This window comes from Kogia breviceps, chromosome 2, assembly GCF_026419965.1.
Source record: "Kogia breviceps isolate mKogBre1 chromosome 2, mKogBre1 haplotype 1, whole genome shotgun sequence".
Classification (NCBI taxonomy): Eukaryota; Metazoa; Chordata; class Mammalia; order Artiodactyla; family Physeteridae; genus Kogia; species Kogia breviceps.
Window position 1 is genome coordinate 183,513,530 of NC_081311.1, and position 25,459 is coordinate 183,538,988.

The window sequence follows — 25,459 nt, forward strand, 5'->3', positions numbered from 1 at the left end:
GGCCCAGGATCTCTCCCAGATGGTTCTAGTTCACACATGGTTAATGGTTAATGATTAATGAGGCCAGTGTGGTGTCGCAGTATCCAGCTGCCGCTTCCTGCCTACTCTGCTGAGTAAACAGGGGCCCTGCCCTTGCTGGGTTTGAAACCTGTTCCCCCGGGAAGGGCACTGTGTCCCTGAATCACCAGGGAGGGGAGGCAAGGGCAGGGCTCGCGCCTCCTGCTCCTGAGATTGAAGCTTCTTCCCCACACCGTGCCCATCCCCAACTGCTGACGTCAGTGTGGGTCCTGGGGTGCCTGTTAGCAAAGTTGAAGTTTTCCCCAGGGCCCTGGCAGGAGGCTCCCACCAGCTAGCACAGAGGCTGAGACCAGAAAGAAAGCACAAACAGAGGGGAAATGACCTGACTTTTAATGGCACAGCCCTAGGCCCCAGCAAAGCAGCAAGACCAACAGTAAGCTTTGCAAAGCTGGTAGGAGGTGCAGTGACACAAACAACTCTAGGAGATCCCCCTTGTTCCCTCCCATCCCCCAAGTTTATGACTAGGCTCCGTGCCCAGGAACTCTGGGCCAGCTCAGCCCCACTCCCAAGCCCTTATAACGCACAGAGGTACCTGGGCCAAGCCTTGCTTCCAGAGTCAGTGAATGCAGAGCAGTGGGAAGAACAGGGTAGCCGTCTAACTCTCAAATACAGAAACTGCTGGGCTTAAACTCCTACTTGGAACGGAAGTGAAGCCTCAGATCCTTTAACAGCTCATGGCTGGACAGACAGGTCCAAGATTTGGTCCTCATCTCCCCCCTATCCTGGGCTCCTCTAGGATCATACACGGGGTCATGTTTCCTGGGCCTGGCAAGGAAGGTCTTTCATTCCTGGCCTGAAGTTCTCACTTTCAGCCATGGAAGGGAAAAAGTCATGAGCAGCACATAGTGTGGGCAGCGGCGGAAGCTGAATCACTCACAGAGGGGACAAGAAACCGTGCAAGGAGACTGTTTATTTCGAAAGGATTTTGCAATAAACAGAGAGAGTGGACTCCAGGCAGCTGTTCTATTCTTCTCCCTCATCCTCGTCCTCATAGGAGTCGATGCCTACTTCCTCGTAATCCTTCTCCAGGGCAGCCATATCCTCCCGGGCCTCGGAGAACTCACCCTCCTCCATGCCCTCGCCCACGTACCAGTGCACGAACGCCCTCTTGGCGTACATCAGGTCAAACTTGTGGTCCAGGCGGGCCCAGGCCTCAGCGATGGCGGTCGTGTTGCTCAGCATGCACACGGCACGCTGCACCTTGGCCAGGTCACCCCCGGGCACCACGGTGGGGGGCTGGTAGTTGATGCCAACCTTGAAGCCCGTGGGGCACCAGTCCACGAACTGAATACTGCGCTTGGTCTTGATGGCAGCGATGGCGGCGTTGACATCCTTGGGCACCACGTCTCCACGGTACAGCAGGCAGCAGGCCATGTACTTGCCGTGACGGGGATCACACTTCACCATCTGGTTGGCAGGCTCGAAGCAGGCATTGGTGATCTCTGCCACCGACAGCTGCTCGTGGTAGGCTTTCTCTGCAGAGATGACTGGCGCATAGGTGGCCAGGGGGAAGTGGATGCGAGGGTAGGGCACCAGGTTGGTCTGGAACTCCGTCAGGTCCACGTTGAGGGCCCCGTCGAAGCGCAGGGAGGCCGTGATGGAGGAGACGATTTGGCTGATGAGGCGGTTGAGGTTGGTGTAAGTCGGGCGCTCGATGTCTAGGTTGCGGCGGCAGATGTCATAGATGGCTTCGTTGTCCACCATGAAGGCACAGTCTGAGTGCTCCAGGGTGGTGTGGGTGGTCAGGATGGAGTTATAGGGCTCCACCACGGCTGTGGACACCTGCGGGGCTGGGTAGATGGAGAACTCCAGCTTGGATTTCTTGCCATAGTCAACAGAGAGCCGCTCCATCAGGAGTGAGGTGAAGCCAGAGCCAGTGCCCCCTCCAAAGCTGTGGAACACCAGGAAGCCCTGAAGTCCTGTGCACTGATCAGACTGAAAGGCAAGAAAGTAGAGAGCAATGTGGGCAGGGAAGGGGCCTGAGGAACTCTTACCTTCTGGCTTCACAAAAGCCTAAAATTTCCCAGGAGTCAAGGCAAAGACTAATGAGTATCCCATAGCTGCAGCATGCTCTGGGACATGTACAATTAGAGATGACCCCATGAAATGGATCTGGGAAAAAATGTTTCTGACCATTAGCATCCTCTCAAACGCTCCCTTCCTTCCATCCCAAGTTCTCACCAGCTTGCGGATCCGGTCCAGTACAGGGTCAATGATTTCCTTGCCGATGGTGTAGTGACCACGAGCGTAGTTGTTAGCGGCATCCTCTTTCCCAGTGATGAGCTGCTCGGGGTGGAAGAGCTGTCGGTATGGGCCATTTCGGATCTCATCTGGAAGGGCATAAACCACATCATTGGGGCAGAAACCACAAGGCTGTGCCCAGCACGTACCTCCCTCCCCCAGCCTGGTAACTGTGGTCAGATGTATGGAAGAGCTTATCCTTCTGCCAGCCTGAGATACCAGTGTGTGAAGGAAACCCAGACCTGCTGCCCAGGCCAGCGTGCAATCAGCTTGTCTTCTTTAGCTTTCAGCAGGGCAAGGGGTTTTTAGGGCCAGGAAAGCCAGGTCTACACACTCTCTCTCCAGAGAGAAGCTTAGAGTCACTTTCCATCCCCTCAATTCCACCCTCTCTTCCTCTCACCGATTACAGTGGGCTCCAAATCCACAAAAACTGCCCGGGGCACATGCTTTCCAGCGCCGGTTTCACAGAAGAAGGTGGTGAAGGAGTCGTCCCCTCCACCAATGGTCTTGTCACTGGGCATCTGCCCATCTGGCTGAATCCCATGTTCCAAACAGTAGAGCTCCCAGCAGGCATTGCCCATCTGAACACCTGCCTGCCCCACATGGACTGAGATGCATTCACGCTGAAGGATAAAGAGAGGGGACATGGCATAAGCTCCACATACATAAGTCCTTACCTCATGAGCCTCTCTCCCACCCTATCACCTACCAGTTAGGGTCACTCAGTTGGCAAAAGTGGAGGCTTGGGGCTGGGCAGAGGTCAAAGAGGCTGGCAGCCTGCCCAGGCTCCCCTGCATAGGACTTTCCAACTGGAGGCACCCAGTAGGGCAGGCCAGTCCCTCAGCCTGCTTCTCCATGGGGACCTTGTCAAGTAAGAGCTGTGGCTCCACATGACCCTGCCACATTCATAGGACACTCAGGGAGGACGGAGAGGGCAAGTGCGTATGAGACAGGCAGACACTGCAGTAACTGAGACAAGGACAAGCGATTTTTCAGCTGTTCCCAATCCCTACTCCCACAAATCAGCTTCTCAAGAGCCTGAGGAGGGACAGAAGGTTTTCCAGAGCTATGAATTTATAGCTAGAGGTCCCCAGCTTGATTAGTTCTTTGCTCTGAGGATGGAAGAACTAGAATTTCGTATAACCCTCTCCCCCTTTCATTATTGCGGGCTGCAGAGATGTCTCAGCCTTCCAGCCAGGCGTCAACTGACCACGCTGCCCTCCCCCCCCCCCCCCACCGCCTTTCAAGCCCGTCTGGCAGCGCTCGTCACCTCCACCCCCACACCCTGGGTGTCTTCACCACCTTCGTCCACTGCGGAGCCCTCACCGAGACTGCAGAGAGCGAAAGACGGCAGGCGCAGGCAATACGGGTTGTGGGTACTGGGGCACTCGCTGCCCTAGGCTCATCCCTGCCCGTGTGAAATTAACCTCTGAAGAGCCAAAGTGGTGCCACGCAGGGCCGACGCAGTCTCCCTTTTCGACACCGAAATGGCGGGGTGACGGTTTCCAAATACCCAGAAAAGGAAGCGGAACCTGCGGTGAGGCCCCAGAGGTAACCGCCTTGCCCTGGGCAGGGTGAGCGCCATCCTGCACCCTGGCCCTGCATTCGCCCGCCCCCCCCTCCTCGCTTCTAGATTCTTTCCAGTTACATCCCGGCGGAAAGCGAGGATTGGATTTCGGTCCCGGTCCCTGGGCTATAAATACCACCCCCCTACACACACCTCTTTCCCCTCCCCCCCACCTGGCCCCGGCCGCACTCTCGCTCAGCGCCAGCTGTCTCTGCCCGTCCGTGCACCCTTATTCCGGTTGGAGAGAATCCGGCTCGCCTGACTAGGCTGAACCCCATTCTCGCCACCCCTCCAGGATCAGAAGAGGGGTGCTGAGTCACAGGGGACTGTGGGTAGGAGGAATACACACACAGTTGGAGGAAAGGGGGATGCTGCACCAAGTAATCTGACCCCCTCCACCTTCTTGCGCCAAGCACGTGTTTGGTCAGTTCCGGGGACCGGGAAGTGAGGGGGAGGCTAGGGGTGGAGGGCAGCCGAGCCGGTCTCCCTCGCCGGCGGAAAGGACTGGGCACGGGACCGCGTGACTCCCCTCAGGAGAATTAGGGCACAAATGCTTGGTGGAGCAGGAGGGGATTCCAGGAGGACTCCTCTCTGCTCGTGAAGAATCTCAACCCACTCCACTCCCTTCTCCAGCCTCCGAAAGTGGACAGCGTGGCTCAGCCAAAGTCACCGGGAGGGGGTGGGGTGGGGGAAATGCACCCCCCCCACCCCACCCCCCGCCAACTCCTCGAGACCAGGAACTTCGGGTGGAGGGCTCCGAGCATCCCGGGAGGGAGGTTCCCCGAAGAAGAGGGGCAATTAAAGGACGGGCGAGATGCCGGCGGGGCCGCACTCACCATGGTGAGTCCAGGCGGTGGGTCTCACGTAGAGTCCGGGTGACGGGTCTCAGTGAGAACTGCGCTAGCTGCAGTGCCGCACCGCTCTTATATGCGGGGGGCGGGGCCACGCGCTCCGACCGCCCATTAGGAGCTGGGCGGCCCAGAGGCCACGCCCCCAGAGGTAGGCGGCCCGGGGGTGGGGCCAGGCGAGTCCCCTCCCTCTGGCGTGCCCCCGTTCCTCACCTGTCCCGCGTGGGTTAGGAGTAGCGACCGGTGCTTTAACCCTTCGCTCTGGGTTTTGAGCCGATACTCAGAGCTCCTGAGCTCCGCTGTTGGGACGCGGGGCGCAGTGCCAGGACGAGTCTCTCCTGTACCTGCGTCATGGGGGCGCCTGTGGCTCAGGTGTTCTGACTTAGGCCGGGTGCTGTAGAGGCTGTTTTTCCGAAGTGGCTGTAGCCAGCCTTCGCCGGTGCCCTCCCCGACCCGCCTCCCTGGAGGCTCCGGACGACTGCCTGGCTCTGGCCTGTCCCCCAGGAACCCCTTGCAGCCGCAAGCGGCCTGCTGGTCCCCGGCCGGGATGGCTGGCCTTCGCCAACGCCCGTGGGCGGCCGAGGACCAGGAGCTGCACAGCCTGAGCCCCAGGTTGCCGATCCCGTAGGCTGCTCCGCAGAGCCGAGCCCCACAGTCTGTCTGCGAGGGCCGACCCCCGGAATCTCCTGCGGCTCGCAGGCTACCCGCCGGTCAGTGGCCCCGTCATCAGCGCCGTCACTATTAGCCGGCCCTCGCCATTGTCCCTCTGCCCGTTTTCCTACTACCAGAACCGCCTGAGCTCTGGACCGAAGCCCTCAGTACCTGGATTCGCATCTTGACTGCCCTATGTGACCTTGGGCAAGTGACTTAACCTCACTGAGTCCTTGGCATTTTCACCGGTGAAAGGAGACAATGATTCCACCCCCAGAAAGCATCGTTGTGAGGTATCATAACGTTTGTTGACTCCAAAGAGGAAAAAAGAAAATGGAGATTCCGATATCATGGCTGATTTTGACTTCCCCACCCTCTTCTGTCCCTAAGCCATAGGCAGGATCTGTGACCTGCATCTCAACGCCCTCAGAGCTCAGGTGGAGGGAGGTCTCAGCTGAAGCTATTCCTTCTTTTTATGTTTCATTTCCATTTCTTGCAGGAATGGGCTTTTCAATCTATTTCTGCTTTCCCTTGCATGCCTTACATTTTCTAGCTGTCCCCCTTCACTGGGGAAATCATCAGAAGTGCCCTATGTGCCTATTGGCACGTCATTGAGAAACCTGTCTCCCAGGCTAGTCACTTAGAAAGGATTCACCTGCCTCTCCTATCATAGTGTTTCCTAGGGCCAGGGCTACCTGACAAAACAACACAGCAGGATAAAATAACTAGCAATGGCAACTTTCTACCAACAAAATAGCTAATTGACACCTTACTTAGTCAAGGCATGGAAAGGAATACAGTGAAATATGACAAGGTCTCTTTTCCCAGTAGACTAACCATATGGTTGGGAGAACAAGACTCATTCATAAAAAAGAAAACTGGCAAGGGCATACAATGAGGCTGCTTTGGGAAATGGGGTCATGGTCTGTACAGAGCAAGGAGCCTTGGTGATTACAGAACACACGGCCTCTTGCAGACCTTCCCTGGCCCTCTTTTTTCCTTGTGCACCCCAACCCCAGCAGAATGAATGTTTTAAGAGGATTGAGCTATCTTAGGCAAAATCCAAAACCTATTTGCCCTTCAGGTTCAGCTTCTTTCTTTGTAAAACTGGGATAATAACTTCGGATTGTGAGGACCAGATGAACTGAGGGATGTGTACATACACTGCAAAGCACCGTGTATGCAGTTGTCTGGACTCTTAGAGCATTTTATTCACTTATTTTAGTGTGTGTAGCACATCATGCTGCAGTTATTCTTGTACATGTCCATCTTATTAGATAGCGACCTTGTTGAAGGTAAGGATTGTGTCTTATTCACTTCTGTGTCCGTAGCTCTTAGTATGGTGCTTAGCATGTGGTAAAGATTTGCTAAGTGTGTGTCAGGTGAATTTTTTCACTACAGAGATGGGACTAAAATTAAGGTGAAACTCTAAGAAGTCAGAAGTTTCAAATTAGCAGCCTGGAGGCCAAATTCCCCCACAGTGTTAACCCCCATAGCGTTTAGAATATGAAAAAAATCAGGAATTATCTTTGGGGCATCCCCAAAGACCACCCCTATGTTAGGAGACTTGCCAGACAGACTCACAGGACTCAGCATAAACTCGTACTCACAGCTAAGGTTTATTACAGTGATGTAGGAACAATACACAACTGGATAATAAGGGGAAAAGACACAAGCAGAGTCTGAAGGAATCTATGCCCTCTCCCTCCCATAAGGGCTCACACAGTGTACTCTTCCTCCAAAATGAAAATGGGACGTTTCCCTGCAGCGTTTCTGCCCAAGAAAGCCCGTTAGAGACTCAGCACCCAAGGTTTTTAGTGGGGGCTGGTCACATAGGCACCTCTGCCTTGCACTTACCAAAATTCCAGACTCTTTAGAAGAAAAGCAGGTGTTCAGCATAAATCATATCGTTTACACACACCATCTAGGCACAACGAACCATGCTTATCAGTTAGCTGTTGACTGGGCGCACTCTAAGAGCCAAGTTCCCAGATGCCAGCCAAGGGCCAACCTTGCGAGCAGGCCTTTCTAAGTCTCAGTTCTGCTATGTCAACTCTTTTCTGCACGATCATGTAAAACTCCAGATTCCTAGCTTACCTTGAAAAGAATTGGAAGATATGGCTATTCTGGGCCTGCGTGCCCATTTAGCACTTGTGATAGGCAGAATAGCTCCCCACCAAGATGTCCACATCCTAATCCCTGGAATCTGTGACTATGTTACCTTACATGGCAAAAGACTCTGTGGATGTGATTAGGGTAAAGGTCTTGAGATGGGAGATTATTCTGGATTTTCTGGGTGGGCCCAGTGTAATCACAAGGGTCCTTATAAATGGAAGAGTGAGGCAGGAGAGTCAGAGTCAGGGAAGGAGAGGTCAAAAGCAGAGGTCAGAGTGATGGCTTTCAAGATAAAAGAAAGGAGGCCACGGTAAGGAATGTGGGCAGCCTCCAGAAGATGGAAAAGGCAAGGAACATATTCTCCTCTAGAGTCTTTAGAAGGAAGACAGCCATGCCAACACCTTGAGTTTATCCCTAAACAGGTTTCCAATTCCAGTGTGCGAGGCAGGGGGCTTCCCCACACACCACGAAGCAATTCTCAGACACCAGCAGGGTGTTCAAGAATACAACTCAATTCTGCCACTTTCTGCCTGGAGATAGTATCAGATTCCCCGATTAAGGGTTTGGTTCTACAAGACTGTCACCCACTGCCCACTTCAGATGCCAGTCACTAGCCCAGGTTGCTGCCTGTGCTTCTGACCCACCAGCTACAAACTGGAAGTTCCAACAGCCCCCTCCAACTCAGGATACCAATCACAAGTCCAGGTTTTTACCTGTCTTTCTGACTGACCGGCTGTAAATTAGAGGATACCATTACTTCTTCCTTGGGTTCAATTAATTTGCTAGAGAGGCTCACAGAGTTCAGAGAAACAGTCTACCTACTAGATCACTGGTTTCGTATAAAAGGATATAAGCCAGGAGCAGCCAGATGGAAGAGATGCAGAGGGCAAGGTACGGGGAAACGGCATGAGCTTCCATAGCGCCAGAAGCGCCACTCTCCGAGCACCTCCATGTGTTCATCATCCTGGAAGGTCTCCAAACCCCACCCTTTTGAGTTTGGATGGAGGCTTCATTACATAAGCACGACTGATTAAATCATTGACTATTGGTAATTGAACTCAATCTCCAGCTGCCCGCCCCTCCCAGGAGGTCGGAAGCAGGTGGTGGGACTGAAATTTCTAACCCTCTAATCACCCAGTTGGCTCCACTGGCAAGCAGCCCCCCTCCTTAGGTGGGTCCAAAAGTCGCCTCATTAACATAACAAAAAAGACACCTCGATCACTCTCAACACTTAGGGAATTCTCAGGGTTTTGGGAACTGTGAGCTGGGAGGAGTGGACAAAGACCAAATAATATACAAGAAATATATTTTGGTCATCTGAGTAACCATATATATTTTTTTCTTTTAAATCATAATACTGCAATCCCTATAGGGCCTATTTTGGACTTCTGACCTCCAGAACTGTGAGATAATAAATTTGCATTGTTTTAAGCTATTAAGTTTGTAGCAATTTCTTACAGCCTCCATAGGAAACCAATAGGCAACAAATGCAGCTGCGGGGTGGCTACTCTCTCAGGATGGGCAACAAGCTGCTCCAGTTCAGGCAGCCCTCATCACTCTGTGTCTCCCTGACACAGGAGACCAGTGCCTGTTGCCATTTAACATCATATGCTCAACCCACATCACACAGTTACATTACCCTGGCCCCTGTAGCAAGGAGTTCACTGAGCAGGCCTCCTGGCAGGAAAAATGGAGAAGATAAGGTTTCAGGGAGACATGCCCAAGGCGTGTTAGTGGAACACAGATTCTGCTTCTGATTGTGCATGTGTGTTTGTGTGTATGTGCATGTGTGTATGTGCTCATGTGTGTATGTGCATGGCTGTGAGCGTGTATGTATCTTCTCAGGGTATATACACAGATCCCCTGAATTAGGGCCATAAACTCCAGGTAGGTGTGCAGGTAACAGTCCATATGACCAGATGGAAAACTCTTAGACATTCACATACACGTACAGAATCTAGAAGATGATGCCAGGCATTTCTTCACTCTTCCTCATGACACATTGCTTAGTCCACTTACCCTACATGGATGTTCATTCTCTCTTTGGATCGCTCTCCCTCTTCACCATGCCCGTTGTTATCTCTGTCTTTTCTAACTCCTTCTCAGAGTCTCACCACAACCTTGGAGCAGTGCAGCAAGGTCATCAAAGTTTAAAATGTCTCCACTGATTCCATCTGGGAGAGGTGGAGCTGAGCCTTGGTGCACATCCTTCCATTTTTTTCAGATGGAGCATCTACCAGCTGTCCTCCTCCTCACAGAACCATCTTTCCAAAGGAATATCTCCATGTCTTCTCTCCTTCTTGCTGTCCACGCAGACCTGGTTCACATGCTCCACTTAGATGCTCTTGCCAAGGTCTCTAGTGACCTCCATCTTGCCAAAGCCAAAGGTCATGTCTCTCTCTTCATTGTTCTCAGCCTCTCAGCAGTATTTGACATAGCTTATCCTTCCCTTACAGAGTTTTGTAGTTGAAGCACTTCCTTCTTGGCTTTGATGACACCTCCCCTCCTGGTTTCTGTCCTGGCCACTCCTTTTTGGTGGTCTTTGATGGTTTACTTCTAAAGGGTATTCCCCATAGCTCAGTCCCAGGCTCTCCATGTGCTTTTCTCCCTGAAGGAGCAATCGTTGAAGGTGAGTGATGAGTATATGGGGTTTTATTATGTTATCTCTACTTTGGGGTATATTTTTAAATGTCCTTAATAAAAAGTAATTGTAACATATTTAGGGTCACTCAAAAAAGAATACCTAGAGTATATACATTGCCAAACTGAAGTGCAAGAATAGAACAAAAAGAAAGACATATCACCTATATGTTGATGGCTCTCAAATGTATACCTCCATTTTGGACCTCTCCTCTAAACTTCAGATTCGCATGACTATTTGCCTTCTTGACATCATATCTTGAAAGCACATTAGACATCTCAACATAACACATTCAAAGTAGAACTCTCAGTATACTACCCTCGTCCCACTCCCTGCCAAACCTGCTTCTATCCTAGGCTTCCAAGTCTGAGTCAACAACATCCACCTTCCACCCAAGTGCTTAGGTAAAAACCTAGGATCATCCTGCATTCCTCTTTCCCTCTCTCCTTCCCCTCTTTTATTAGTGAGAATGTTTTAGCTTCAAATAATGGAAAGCCTAACTACCAGCAGCTTAAACAATGAGTATATTTATTATCCCACAAGAAATCTTGAGTGTAGGGCAGTTCCAGGGTTGATTCAGTGATGTCACCAATAAGTCCGGTATTTCCAGCTTTCTGCTCTGGCATCCTCAATGGGCTGGCGACATCTTCTCTCCTAATCACAGGATGGCCGCAGCAGCTCCAAGTATTATGCCCTCATATGACACCATCCTAAGGCGGGAAAGGGGGTTGGTTTCCTCCCACATCTTTTTTTATCAGGGAGAAAAACCTTTCCTTAAAGCACCCTAGCAGACTTTCCCTTATATCTCACTGGCTCCGGGCCTAAACTAGTCACTGGAAGGAGGGAATGCAACTACTATGAATGGTTTGGACTAACCTATACTTAGCCCTAAGTCTAGGGAAAGGCCATCCTCCATGACCAAGTGGAAGGGTGAATAATTATACAAAATTAGGACCATGCCAGCAAAGAAGAAGTGGAGGCAGGGGTCAGGTGAGACTGTTGGTGTGGTCTGCACACCCCAGATTAGCATGTCCTATCACTTTACTTCAAACCCAGCTACTTCCCCCAACCCCACTCTAGTCTAAGCCACCAGCCCCTCATTTCTGGATGTCTGCCATAGCCTCCTAACCAGCTTCCTTCTCCTACTCTTGAATCCCTATAATGCATTCTCCACATAGCAGCTGCAATAATCTCTCTAAAACAAAACACAAAGTAGGCAGTGAGGCTTGCTTAAAACCCTCCCATTGCACTTGTAATAAAAGCCGCTCTCCTTGCCAGGCCCATTTACCTCTGTGACCTCATCTTGCATAGCCCCCTCCCTCCCTCCCTCAGTTTCCTTATATACACCAGGCTTGCTCCTTTGCACTTCTCTCTGCTTGGACCACTACAATCCAGATCTTGGTGTGGCCATCTACTTGTCACTCAGTTCAAATATCACCTTCTTAGAGAGTGACTTCTTCTCAGCAGTAGCCCCCCATCTCTTTCTGGGCCATTATCCTGTTTTGTTTTCTTCACGTGTTCATCGCTATCTGAAATTCTCTTGTTTGTTTAGTTATTATGTCTTCCCACAAAAATATAAACTCCTTAAAAGCACAGACTCTTGGGGCTTCCCTGGTGGCGCAGTGGTTAAGAATCCCCCTGCCAATGCAGGGGACACAGGTCTGAGCCCTGATCCAGGAAGATCCCACATGCCGCGGAGCAACTAAGCCTGTGAGCCACAACTACGGAGCCTGCGCTCTAGAGCCCCTGAGCCACAACTACTGAGCCCGCGTGCTGCAACTACTGAAGGCCACGCACCTAGAGCCCGTGCTCCGCAACAAGAGAAGCCACCACAATGAGAAGCCAAGCACCACAATGCAGAGTAGCCCCCGCTCACCGCAACTAGAGAAAGCCCGCGTGCAGAAACAAAGACCCAACACAGCCCAAAGTAATAAATAACTAAATAAATAAAATAAAATTTTTTTAAAAAGCACAGACTCTTTTTGCTTACTACTGTATCTCTGGCATCTGGAACAGTGCTTGGCACATACCAGACACTCAATAAATATTTGTTGAAGGAATGAAGAGTATTGATTACCTCTCATTTTATAACTTAGATACATTAACATGCTCTCAAAAAATCTCAGTCTCTTTACTCTGTTTTACCTAAGACCCCTCCCCCTGCCTGTCTTTGGGATAATTTTCTTTCCAGAATTAGTGTTGTCTAGGTTGACTCTGAGATGCCCAACTTCAAAGACCAGTTGGGAAAAGTTGGAGTGTTAGCAGGAGACTTTTGGGCCCAGTGGGCCCCAGATTCATTCATCTGGATAATAATTTCTGAGGTCTATAGCTTCATGGATCAACCCAGGGTAGACGGGGCTTCCTTACCTTTGAAGTGTTAGTTGGCTGTGTCTTCTCTCCAGGGATCTTGGCCTCTTAGTTCCAGGTAGGAGAGAGAAGACTTCAGTCCATAGCCAAAATCAGTTAACCATCTTAATATTCTGGGTCGCACCCTTGTATGCTATGGTGAGAAGGGCACTGAAAAAAGCCCCAACCTCAGGATAACTCTCTCACCATTTGCCACATTGACTGAAAATTCACATTAGCATCTTCTTCCTGGATAGGGTTGCTAGAAAAAATTCTTTTATTTGCTAAATCTAGCATTCCTATTCCTGGTCATGGTGCTGGCTGGAAGTGTGACTGGAGAGAGGTAATATGGTTTCCCTGCAGCATTAGGGTCCATTTGAGGTTAGTGGTCATGCATTTGAAGTCAGATCAGTCAGTATGGTTCCGGGTTTTTCTACAGCCACTGTTTAGCTGGGTCAGTGCAGGCACAGAATTGGTGAAGAAATGGATTTAACCAGGGTTGTGGTTTAGTCAAATGAGGAAACTGAAGCTAGACGGAGGTGAGGGAGTTGAGGGATATGCAAGGGAGTGATGACCACTGACCATAGCATTTTTTTTTTTTGGCTGCATTGTCTTCGTTGCTGCGCATGGGTTTTTCTCTGGTTGCGGTGAGTGGGGGCTACTCTTCGTTGTGGTGCAAGGGCTTCTCATTGCGGTGGCTTCTCTTGTTGCCGAGCACAGGCTCTAGGTATGTGGGCTTCAGTAGTTGTGGCACACGGGCTCAGCAGTTGTGACTTGCGGGCTCTAGAGTGCAGGCTCAGTAGTTGTGGCACACAGGCTTAGTTGCTCCGCGGCATATGGGATCTTCCCAGACCAGGGCTCGAACCCATGTCCCCTGCATTGGCAGGCGGATTCTTAACCACTGCACCACCAGGGAAGCCCCATAGAATTTAGGGTGGGAAGAAAGAAAATAAAAACGCAGCAGGGGGGCTTCCCACATGCCGCAGAGCAGCTAAGCCCGTGCACCACAACTAGTGAGCCTGAGCTGTAGAGCCTGCGAGCCACAACTACTGAAGTCGGCGCACCTAGAACCCATGCTCCGCAACAAATGAAGCCACTGCAATGACAAGCCCGTGTACCGCAAAGAATAGTAGTCCCCACTCGCCTCAAGCAGAGAAAGCCTGCGCGCAGCAACGAAGACCCAACGTAGCCAAAAATAAAGTAAATAAATTTATTTTAAAAAAAACGCAGCCAGGGGATGAGGGACATCGAAAACTCTGCCATGTGGAAAGGGGAGAGTCACTGAGCCTGAGTCCCAGAAGAATCTTAATTCCACCACTAATTAACTCCCACGTGACCTTGGGCAAAACATAAGGGCCTGCAATTTCCTTTTCTTTCTCTGGGAGTGGAGGCCTCACCTTGCCTACCTCACAAAGTTGTTGAGGGACTCAAAGGAGATAAGGGCAAGGCTGCCTTAAGAACTACAGAGCAGGATACAAATGTGAGAGAGTAACATTTTTATGTCATAATTTTGCCCAGGGCCATATGGTGACTCCTTCTGTGGGGAAATAAGGCCAGGCTGGAACAGCAAAGACTTGGATTGGAATAGGGAGAGACACTTAGGAATAGCCCTGAAGATGCTCAGCATCTTGCTTTGCCTGTGGAGAACAACAGCAATTCTGGACTAAACATGTAACAAAGTTTATCTTGCTTAATCTCACAATACTACCTCTCCCCATTCTGCAGATGAGAAAACTGAGGCAAAGGAAGTTAAGTGCTAGAGACGGGGCTAACCTGAGCTCTAGTTCCCTCTGTTCTGTGATATTCTGAGTTTCCACCCAGAAGGCCCTCTTGCCCTAGGACTCATCATTTCTGGTCCACTGCAGACTTTTCTTAGCCCCACCTACTCCTTTTCCAATCCTCACCAACCTTGATTTCTAAATCCGCCCTCACCTGTGAGGAAATGGAGTTGTGTGACTGAGCAACAGACACCGTGTACCCAGCGATGTGGGGCTACCAGCAGGCCCCTCCTCTGCCTGCCCAATCTCACTCCCCTGCTTAGGCCCAGGCCCAGCGCCTGCCGGCTGCACAGTAACCACGTCAACAGGCCTTTCTCTTGGGGCCGTTTCTAACAACATTCCCACCCCCCACCTCCTCGAGAGCAGACCAGAGAGGATAAGGAGGCCGGCAGCTGTGGGTCCATCACAGACCTGTCCCTGCCTTCCATCTTGCAGCCGACAGACAGACAGACAGACGACCCCAGCCAGCCCCCAGCCAGGCAGCATGGTAAGCAGAGGTGGGGCTGAGCGTGCAAATGAGGGTCCCATGGTCCGGGTGTTCATGGGGTTACAGCGTGTGGGCAGGTCAGGTGGGGGAGAGGCAGAGAAACTTCCAGATGTGAGTGCAGCCCCCCAAACGTGCTGGTATGTTCAGAGGATAGAGAGGGACAGGCCACGGTAACTAGGACATGGTCTGAGTCTGAGGGGCTGCTGAAGGGCTCTGAATTTAGGGGTAGGGAGAGTAGGGTAAGCAGGACAGGGGCAGAAAGTGCAGGCACTTTCCTGCAAACCTTGGGCCCCTGCTGGCCTCTGCTCCCACCTCCCGGCTGTAAGGATACATCCTCATAGTCCTGTCCTTCTGCTGTGCCTTGGTGTGACCCCTCATTCCAGCCACATATCAGTGGGGAGAGGGGGGGTGCTATGTGTGGGGCTCATTTGATATCTTTTACCCGGCTCCCCGACAGGATAGAATGGCAGCTAGGAATGTGGTTGGACCCAGACTGTCCCCTCTCTGAATATTCCTGGTTTTGCTCCTGACTTTGAGCACGTTGTTTGACCACTCTGAGAGTCAGTAAAATAGGATAATAAAAACACCTACCCAAGGGGGTTGTTGTGAAGATTAAAGGACACAGTGTATGTGAAGTGCTAAGCACAGTACCTGGCACCTAATTAATGCTTAATATACGGAACTAAACAACCTAATGACAAAGCCTGCTGAGTGTGAGATCATGCTATCTTTCACCGGCAAGAAGAGGGAATGGGAGCAGCTGAGGTGGGGTTTGAGGCCAGTCTGTGTGACTCCAGGGGCTGAGTTCTTGGCCCAAACCCAGAGTGAGGGGCATCGTTTCCAGCGACTCCGGCATAACCCAGGTCAGACACACCTTGCATGGGCCAGCAGCTGTGAGAGCCAGGACAGGGTCTGGCTTTGTGCACAGAGCCTGGGCAGGCTCTGAGGTGCAGCAGCGGGTGCTGGCCCTGCCAGGCAGGTGATTGGTGAGCTGAGTCAGCCCTCCCTCCTGGACCTGGGGATTTCTGGAGTCCTTTGTCCCCAAATCCCTCCCAGCTTAATTCATTACTTCCTCTTACTATGACCCCCCGGGGTTGGGGGGGAATGGGGAATTGGTAAGGGGGTCCAACAGGTATGGCGCACCCTACTTTGTGTCGTCCAATGAGCCAGGCAACTTACACGCATTCTTTCATCCGCAGAGTGATTCTAGGAGGGGCTCTTGTTATCGCCCCACTTCACCAGGGGAAGACGCCTACAGAGAGGCAAGTGGGGGAGTAATGGGGCTGGATACAGATGGTCTATGTATTAATCCCAGTCACTTAAAAATCATAAAAAGTCAAGGCCCTTGTGTCATATTTACAAAGTCAGAGAAGTGTAAAATTTACGGATAAAGCATCCTCATTTAAAAATTATGAAATATTTCAGACATGTGAAAAGGTATAAAGAATAATATAATGAACACGTGCTACCCAGCTTAAGAAATAGAATCCTTCTCCGAATGCATTCACCTCCCTCCTCTAACGTTATTCCAAATTGAGTGCTAATATTTTCCCTTGCTTTCTTTACTTCTGTAATACATTCCAAGGATATATAGCAAATACAAAAATTTATCTGTAAATGATGCATACAAGTTAAAGATTTATATAAATAGTATTGTATTATGATTCTTCTTAATTTGCTTTTTTCTATTAAGAATTTTTGGAGGGTAAGACTCTTTTTTAAAAAATTAATTAATTAATTAATTTTATTTTTGGCTGTGTTGGGTCTTCGTTGCTGTGCATGGGCTTTCTCTAGTTGCAGTGAGCGGGGGCTACTCTTCGTTGCGGTGCGTGGGCTTCTTATTGCGGTGGCTTCTCTTGTTGCGGAGCACGGGGTCTAGGCACGCGGGCTTCAGTAGTTGTGGCACGTGGGCTCAGTAGTTGTGGTTTGTGGGCTCTAGAGCTCAGGCTCAGCAGTTGTGGCACACGGACTTAGTTGCTCCGCAGCATGTGGGATCTTCCCGGGCCAGGTCTCGAACCCGTGTCCCTTGCATTGGCAGGCAGATTCTTAACCACTGTGCCACCAGGGAAGCCCAAGATTCTTTCTTGTATTCATCCACGTCCACTTCTGAATCATTCTTTATTCATTTTCTCCTGCTGAAGGACATTTAATTGGCTTCCGTTGCTATGGTACTGTGACTGTTCTTGCACCTGTTTTCTTGTGTACCTATGTGAGAATTTCTCTAGAGCAAGAGCATCTTCAGCTTTCCTAGATATTGCCAGATCACTCTCCAAAAAAGATGCATCACTTTGGGCTTGTAGCAGCAGTGTGAGAATTCTCATTTCTCTACATCCTCCACATGATTAAGCCTTAAAGCTTGGGGAAATTTGATGGATGTGTGTGCTCGTTTTGTTGTTAAAGTCTGACGTAAATACTTCTCAGGCAGGAAGAAACATTCTGGGATCCTACTTACCACACTGTCACATATCTGTTATCGTATGAAACGCTCCCTTCCCCAGACAGTGAGTTTCTTAAGCGCAGGGACTGGGTATTAGGTGTTATGTATCCTCAGTCTCCACCCAGTGTCAGGCAGATAATGGAGGCTCAATACATGATGAAGCAAGAGGGTCAAGTCTTTTTGATGCTCATGGGGCTCCCCAGGAAGGGCAATGACCTTTCTCTTTTTCTAGGACCAAGCAGGTTACCCCAGTCCTGCTTCCGGGGCCAAGAACTCTTTGACCAGCCTTGAGTCATGTGAGGAAGAACTTTCTTCCCAGCCCCTCATCACTCCAGCACCACGCACACCCAAGAGGAAAGAACAGCACACACACATCCATTCCAGGCTCACTTTCCCCTTCCTTGCTGGCATTTCTAGCTGTAACATGAATTCAGAGTCCTTTCTGCTTTTCTAAACCTCATCCTTGTCCCTGACCCCTGAAACCTCACTTGGATCTTGTTTTCCTTACTAATGTCCCCTAATTTCTTTCTGGACATGGGTGCGTTGCCTATCATGCTCTGTCAGACTCATCTGAGCCCCTCAATGTTCCTCAAGATGCTTAGTCGCTGAGCAAAGACTCTATAATCGTAGAACTGGTCACATCTTCTGCTTCCCTTGAGGGTTTTGCCCCCCACCACTTCCCCCCTGCGCCGGGGGCACAGAGAGCAGAGTCCAGGAACTCTTGCTCTCAGCCAGAGAACCACTCAAGGAAGGAAGGCAGGAATCGTGTCCAGGCATGATATGCTTCTCTCTGCCCTTTGTCCACTCAGCGTGAGTGTATCTCAGTCCACGTGGGGCAGGCTGGAGTGCAGACTGGCAATGCCTGCTGGGGGCTCTGCTGTTTGGAACATAGGATCCAACCAGATGGGCAGATGCCCAGCGACAAGACAGTGGGGGGAGGGGATGACTCCTTCAACACCTTCTTTAGTGAAACCGGGGCTGGAAAACATGTGCCCCGGGTGGTGTTTGTGGACCTGGAGCCCACTGTGATCGGTGAGTGATGGCCAGCCCCTGCCACGGCCTTGTCCCAGGTACCACAGCAAGTCCTTCTCCATAATTGGAGAGCGCTGGTTTCTCGTTCCCAAGAACTCCAGCTCTGCTGTCGCTCAGCTCGAATCTCAAGGTCACTCCACATCCCTTTCCTTTTCGTTGAAGTACACCTAAAGTCAAGGGCAATAACAGCAGCCTGAGTGGGGCTCCTCTAGGGTAGAACTTCAGGCCTGGTGATCCCACCCCTTCTGGGTACCCTGGGGCTCCAGGAGCCAGGCTGCAAGGGGAAGGGGACCTAAAATTCTGCTCACTGCAGATGAGGTTCGGACGGGCACGTATCGCCAGCTCTTCCATCCAGAGCAGCTCATCACCGGCAAGGAAGATGCTGCCAATAACTATGCCCGTGGCCACTACAGCATCGGAAAGGAGCTCATCGACCCGGTGCTGGAGCAGATTCGGAAGCTGGTGAGAGAAGAGCTGAGGGCTAGGGAGGGAGGGCAGACTCCATCCTTGGGAGAGTCTCCTGGACAAGAATTAAACACACAGGATCAGGGCTAGTGAGGAGGGGAGGCAGAGTGTGGGCTCCAGCCTGGAGCTATGGGTCCCTTTTATCTGCTATAGTAAGTGGCCCGATGCTGGGCAGAGCGGCTGCCAGTTGATAGGCTGCCTGGCCAAGATATGAGCACCCACAAACAGCCCCAGAATGTCACCTTGTATTGTACGCATGTGGGCAGAAGGCCCTGTGAAAATCAGGGATCCAAACAATACCAGCTCAAGGCTCTCTGATCAGCTTCGGCCTCCAGCAAGGACGGGAATCAGGTTACTGGGTTGTTAATCTCAGTGAGGAAGCTCTCCAGAAACATCTGGTTAGATCAGGGGGCACGGCTAGGAAGCCGGGTGGAGTTGGCAAGTTATGATGACAAAAATGACCATGTCACAAGAGTCAAGAGAGCTGTCTGTGGAAGGCTTCAGGAGGTTTGAGAGAGGAAGAGAGACAAGGAGGAGAGAGTGGGACCTCCTTATCAGGGTCTATTTTGTGCCCTTGGAAAAGTCTTCCAAGGATTTTATGAAACTTTTGGGGAAATCTCAAACAGCACAAGCTGATTCTTTGCTGTTGGTCAGCTGTGCTTCACATCCCATGTTTCTCTTCACCTTCACTTTCTAGGCTGACCAGTGCACAGGACTCCAAGAATTCCTCATCCTCCACAGCTTTGGAGGGGGCACTGGCTCTGGCTTCACCTCGCTCCTGATGGAGCGGCTCTCTGTTGACTATGGCAAGAAATCCAAGCTGGAGTTCTCCATCTACCCAGCCCCGCAGGTGTCCACAGCCGTGGTGGAGCCCTATAACTCCATCCTGACCACCCACACCACCCTGGAGCACTCAGACTGTGCCTTCATGGTGGACAACGAAGCCATCTATGACATCTGCCGCCGCAACCTAGACATCGAGCGCCCGACTTACACCAACCTCAACCGCCTCATCAGCCAAATCGTCTCCTCCATCACGGCCTCCCTGCGCTTCGACGGGGCCCTCAACGTGGACCTGACGGAGTTCCAGACCAACCTGGTGCCCTACCCTCGCATCCACTTCCCCCTGGCCACCTATGCGCCAGTCATCTCTGCAGAGAAAGCCTACCACGAGCAGCTGTCGGTGGCAGAGATCACCAATGCCTGCTTCGAGCCTGCCAACCAGATGGTGAAGTGTGATCCCCGTCACGGCAAGTACATGGCCTGCTGCCTGCTGTACCGTGGAGACGTGGTGCCCAAGGATGTCAACGCCGCCATCGCTGCCATCAAGACCAAGCGTGGACTGGTGCCCCACGGGCTTCAAGGTTGGCATCAACTACCAGCCCCCCACCGTGGTGCCCGGGGGTGACCTGGCCAAGGTGCAGCGTGCCGTGTGCATGCTGAGCAACACGACCGCCATCGCTGAGGCCTGGGCCCGCCTGGACCACAAGTTCGACCTGATGTACGCCAAGAGGGCGTTCGTGCACTGGTACGTGGGCGAGGGCATGGAGGAGGGTGAGTTCTCCGAGGCCCGGGAGGATATGGCTGCCCTGGAGAAGGATTACGAGGAGGTGGGCATGGATAGTGTGGAGGGGGAGGGAGAAGAGGAGGAGGGGGATGAATGCTAGGGGACTCCTTCCTGTCTGTCCTCAATAAAGTGCTATGGCCTTATTGTCTCACAAATGTCTTTTCCTCTTGGGAAAAACCATGGGGGTGGGGGGCTTTTCCTTCATAAGAGATAGGAAGGCTGGTATCTTAGCCTGGGTTCCCCAGACAGCAGATCTGACTTCAGATTTCATTAATGAGTGCAGTTCCAGGGAGCAGAATGGGGGCCGAGGCGGGTCACGCAGAGAGGGAGGGAGAACTCACCCTAGAGAAGATGTAGCTGGATAAATGGCATCTCAGACCATTCCCTGGGAGAGTGGGCAGGAGAGGAGGTGAGGTGGGGAATTTCTGCACTGGCTCCATTCTTCCCTTGGTGAAACCTTCGCCTCATCAAACATTAACTTGCCTGTACTTCAGGTTGCACACACTTGGGCTGCGGGGTCAACAGGGAATCCCTGGGCAGGAGGTGAGGTGCTGATAGGCTGTCTGTGTGTGAAGCTGGTCCGAGCTGCACAGGGCTGCACCAAGAGCCTGCTGAGGCCAGGGCATCTGAAGTAGTGCCTTAGGGTAGTCTGATGCAGCTGGTCCTCACCAGCCCACCCTCCTGTCTTCTTCACCGTAGAGTGTAGAGAGTCCGGAAGCTGGCATTAAGGCAGAAGTGGTACAGTGGAAGCAACAACGGGGGAATGGGGGTCAGGGGCACCTTACCTCCCTGTAATCTCCATCACATTCATCACTTTTTGATAAAGACAAATCACCTTTCTTTAAACTATGCCACATGCACAGCTTTAAGCCCCCACTTCCAACCAGATGGCTGCCCTAAAATCCTTGTATGTGGATTTTCTGCAGCGCCTTCTGGGTTAGGAGGATAACTTAATTATTTAGGAGTCCATTTTGGCTGAATAGCTCAGCTATATCCTCCAACACCCCCCCCCCTTTTTTTTCTCTGAAAGGACTGAATTTCAAATCTCTGTCCTGCGTCTTTCTCTCTATTAACTGGTTTCAAATTTGGGGAAGGAAGAGAGGTTATTTGGGGAGCCTTTCAAACTCCAGAAAAAATCGCTGTCATTTATTCAGCACGTAGTATACTAGGCCCTGCATCCATACTATCTTCTTTAATCCTGAGGTAAATACAGTTATTGTACCCACCCACTGGACTGGAAGCTCCATAGCAACAAGGCCTGTTCTACGCTCAGGACCCAGAATGCTGTCTGACACATAGATTCTCAAATTTGTTAAATAGACTTGTTCGATGAATGCCCATTTTATAGATGTGGTGACTGAGGCTTGGAGAAGTCATGTGACTTGCATAAGGTTATCCAGCTAGTAAGTGGAGAAGTCAGGATTGAAACCCAGGTCAGCCTGGGCCAAAGCTTATGCTGCTGCCCTCCCCTTCCTAGAGTGTCCTCCCCTCCTGCCCTCAGCAGACACAGGCACCTCTCCAGACGCCACCTCTTCTGGGCCTGCCAGCTCTGCAGTGGCCAGACAGTGACTCAGGTGCCTCGAAGGCAGGGAGGGGGTGACACTTGACACTTCCCTGCCCAGGCACTGTGGTGGAGGGCATGTGAGGCGGAGGAGGGACTCAGCTTCCAGGGCTGAACAAGGGCAGAGGTGTCTCTGGGGCCAGGTTTTGGGGTTGTCAGTGTCCTCTAAAAGCCCCCTGCCACTGACATCCAATAGGTCAGGTAAGGGTTTGGGAGAGGCCAGGAGGGAGGGCCCTGAGAAAGGTGAGATCTTTACCACCCAACACGGCTGGGCATCCACAGAGGTGGCCAGGCTCCCCTCCTGATGGCTGCACCAGCCAGCCCACCCTGGGCAGCTGGATGGCCACCTCTTCTCTGACGCCGTGAGGCCTCCCAGCTACTAACTCTGCAGGCAAGCCCTGGCAGGCCTAGGTTGGACTGGGTGTGGGTGTGGGGAGGTGGCAACCCAGATCTCCATGGGACAGCTGAGAGCGCCACCCAACCTGGCTTCTGGGGACTCCCTCAGTGCAGGGGAATGCTGTCATCCCTGAGGCTTCTAAAGCCAGGGTACAATTACCTCTTGCAGGCAGACACAAGAGACAGAGCCCCAACCTTGGATTCCACCTAACACATTTACTCCCTCGCCTCTAATGTGTCAGGAGCATGCCTGCCTCCGAAGCTGCATTCCCTCCTTCCGGAACGCCACCTCCCCCTGCTGGCCTCAGTGCTGCCATTTCTTCCAGGTTAGATCACAGTCACCCAGAACACATCTGGCACTGAAGACCTCTCCCTCATCTAGATTCTCCCTCTTACTGGCTGTCTCTATCATCACTCAGTACTTGGCATGGACTGCCGTGTACCATAGCACTTCGCTTGTTGCTGATATCCTATTTCCCCAGCTAGATTTAAAAATATTACATTTGACCAGTTACTATGTGCACATGCTTCAGTTTTCATAAGGTACCAAAGAGATTTACAAACAGCAAAAATAAGTCCCCTTCATTTGTTCCCCTCTTGGCAGCCACCACTGTTCACTTTTTTGGTTAGTACTCCTTTCCAGACATCTATGTATATAGTAATGTGTGCACACGCATTTAAATACACTTTGCTCTTCATCTTGTTTTTTTTACTTAACAATAAATCTAGAAGATGGTGCACATCAGTACATATAGATATACCTTATTCTTTTTGGTGACAATATAGTATTCCACAGTACATTGTACCATTTCTTATTTAACCAGTCTGCTATTAATGATATAGTATTTAGGTTGTTTTTAATCCTTTGCTATGAAAAGAATGCTGCAACCCTTGTACATGCTTCTTTGCATATATGTACAACCACAAATTATTAGAATTGGCATTACTGGGTCAAAGGCTATACACCTTTAATTTTGATATATACTTCATACTGCTCTCTTTAGAAGTTATATCCAAATACCCCTCCTACTACCAATGTATGAGACCACCTGTGTCCATACAACATATTACACTTTTTGATCTTTGTCAATCGTCCGAGAAGTGAAAGTATTTTGCTGCCACTTTCCTTTATAATTCTCTTGCTATGAATGATATTGAGCATCTTTTCATGTTTAAAAGCCAGTACTTTCTCTTCTGTGAACTGTCTTGTCTGTACCCTTCACCCATTTAAAAAACTGCATGGTTTGTCTTTTCTCATAAATTTGTCGGAATTCCTTGTGAACAAAGGAAATTAACACTTTGCTTGCTAGATGTGTCCCACATAATTTCCCTTGGCTGTCATTTGTCTATGTCCCAACGAGGTTTTCATCTCCCTGAGTACAGGGACTGAAACTCAAAGCTCTTTGTATTCCTACTCTTAATATAAAACCACATACTTGGTAGGTTGCTAGACAAATGTCTGTTAAGATAAGAAGTAAAAAGAAAGAGATTTGGAAGATTTTGGAGTAACCTAACCTAATCTAGTCCTTCCTCTTATACCAAGGTCAGTCAGGACTAGAAACAGCAGGAACTAACTCTGGCAAAATAAAAAAAGAAAAGGACCCCCCGACACACACACACACACACACACACAATTAGAGAGACACTGGGTAGCATACAGAATCAATACAAGGGCTGCCAAACAAGTCTCCACAAAAAGGTAGGCACCAAGGGAAGCTGGGCAGCCAGCACCAAAGTCAAGGTCAGGGCACAGGACAGCCTGTTTAAAAAGCCCCTGGCCCCTCCACCCACTGCAGTGAGGCCTCCTCTCACCCAGGCATCGAGGCTGACATTTCCTCCTCCGGACACTAGAGGCCACTGCTGGCTCTGCTTGCCACCACTGCAGAAATGAATTCTCAACTGCCCCTGCTTCTCTGTGACTTGCTCCAGATTCAAAGTCCCAGTTGGAGCTTCCCACTGGCAGAACATCCGGCTTTTGCCTACACCTTGGAGCCAGGAAGTCTGGGAGAGCAAGTGTCGGGTTTTGTGGCAGGTAGTGGCCTGGCTCCCATCAAAGCCTACGCAATGGGAATTTGCCAGATGTAGGTAGGGAGGAGGCTCAGGCTGTGAGCAGCCAGGAAAACTGGACAAACGCACACCAGGCTCTTCTCTCACGTCTGGCTCAAGCCCTTCTCTTTGACGAATTATTTCTGGGTCACCCAGCCTAAAATATTCTTCTGGATTCACCTAACCAGTATTGCTTGGGCCAGTCATGATGCCAGAGAACTTCTGTACCAAGACCTACTATGTACCATACCTCATTTGACTTTCAAACAGTCCTAGGCGTTACCTGTATTTAGGGAGGAAAAACTGATTCCTTAGAGGTTTTCTTGTCACACAGTAGTACCAGGTTGCAAACCCAGGTCTGCCTGTTTCCAGAGCCTTGTGGTTTCCCAGTGGTCTATACTGATGGGCTGGTAGTTGGAGCTCTGTGAAGGTAGGGATTGGGCCGCAGTATTCTTTTTACATCCTGGCAGCATCTACAACATAGAAGATGCTCAATTAATGCTTGTGGATTGGCCTGGATATCAAGTGGGAGCCAGTTCTAGAAGGTTCTCTAACTTTCCCATGAGGCCTGAAGCCAGAAATCCCTCTAAGGTGGAAGAGGTCTACTCAGGATCAGTTTGGAAAGAAAAACCTCGAATCTGGGGAACTTCCTCTCCTTTTTTTCCCCCCATTTTCCCATTAACCACCCATTAATCCCATTAATCTCCCAAATGTGTCAAAACTGTTAATAACATGTTCCCATCTGTTCATTATTTAATCATCCAATGTATATTTTTTAACCCCACTACTGTCCTGAATACTCTAGTGAGAAAAAAGACATAATCTCTGCCCTGTGGAGTTTGCATCCTAGTGGGGGAGGAGACCGTCAATCAAATAATCAAACAAATAAATGCTCTGACCAGTGTGAGGAAGGTTGCCAAGAGATGCTATGAGAGGCAGGTCTGACATACTCAGGGAAGTCGGACAGCCTCCTCTGAAGGCCGGGGCTTAGCGCAGGGATCTGAAGAAGCGGGAGGATTTAGGCCCAGAGGGGAGTCTGTGAGCCCTGGAAGTGGTGATTTCCTCTGGGTGAGTAATCCTCGGTCATCGAGCCTGTCTCTAAGAAAGCCACAGAGGGGCCAGGGGCTGGGTGGCTTGTTTGTTGGCAAGTGCGTCACACGCGGATGGAGCCTGCCGCTGTCTCCCAGGTCCCATCTGGGGATG

The 25,459-nt window shown here is 50.8% G+C and overlaps 1 protein-coding gene, 1 long non-coding RNA gene and 1 pseudogene across 3 annotated transcripts; 1 reads left to right on the forward strand and 2 right to left on the reverse strand.

Moving 5' to 3' along the window:
* Positions 1-968: 968 nt before the first annotated feature.
* On the reverse strand, positions 969-4,887 carry LOC131751612 (tubulin alpha-4A chain). Its single transcript, XM_059055557.2, has 4 exons — positions 4,723-4,887; positions 2,720-2,942; positions 2,260-2,408; positions 969-2,013 (listed from the first exon to the last, which is right to left on the reverse strand). Exons 1-4 carry the CDS (start codon positions 4,723-4,725, stop codon positions 1,042-1,044), a joined length of 1,347 nt encoding a protein of 448 aa, XP_058911540.1. The 5' UTR covers positions 4,726-4,887; the 3' UTR covers positions 969-1,041.
* A 2,095-nt stretch (positions 4,888-6,982) lies between these two features.
* Positions 6,983-25,452, reverse strand: LOC131751619 (uncharacterized). 2 transcript variants are annotated; one of them, XR_009334210.2, is made up of 3 exons: positions 25,156-25,452; positions 24,540-24,729; positions 6,983-10,108 (listed from the first exon to the last, which is right to left on the reverse strand). It is a non-coding gene; the product is annotated as an uncharacterized lncRNA (long non-coding RNA). The 2 variants fall into 2 exon arrangements; XR_010839213.1 differs by having other exon boundaries at positions 25,207-25,413.
* Positions 14,792-20,353, forward strand: LOC131751617 (tubulin alpha-1D chain-like; annotated as a pseudogene).
* Positions 25,453-25,459: the final 7 nt, after the last annotated feature.

Excerpts from the sequence above, each read along its gene's own strand:
- LOC131751612 (XM_059055557.2), bottom strand. Across the intron at positions 2,409-2,719 it reads TTTGGAGCCCACTGTAATCG|ATGAGATCCGAAATGGCCCA; the intron begins GTGAGAGGAAGA and ends ATGCCCTTCCAG. Across the intron at positions 2,014-2,259 it reads TGGACCGGATCCGCAAGCTG|TCTGATCAGTGCACAGGACT; the intron begins GTGAGAACTTGG and ends CTTGCCTTTCAG.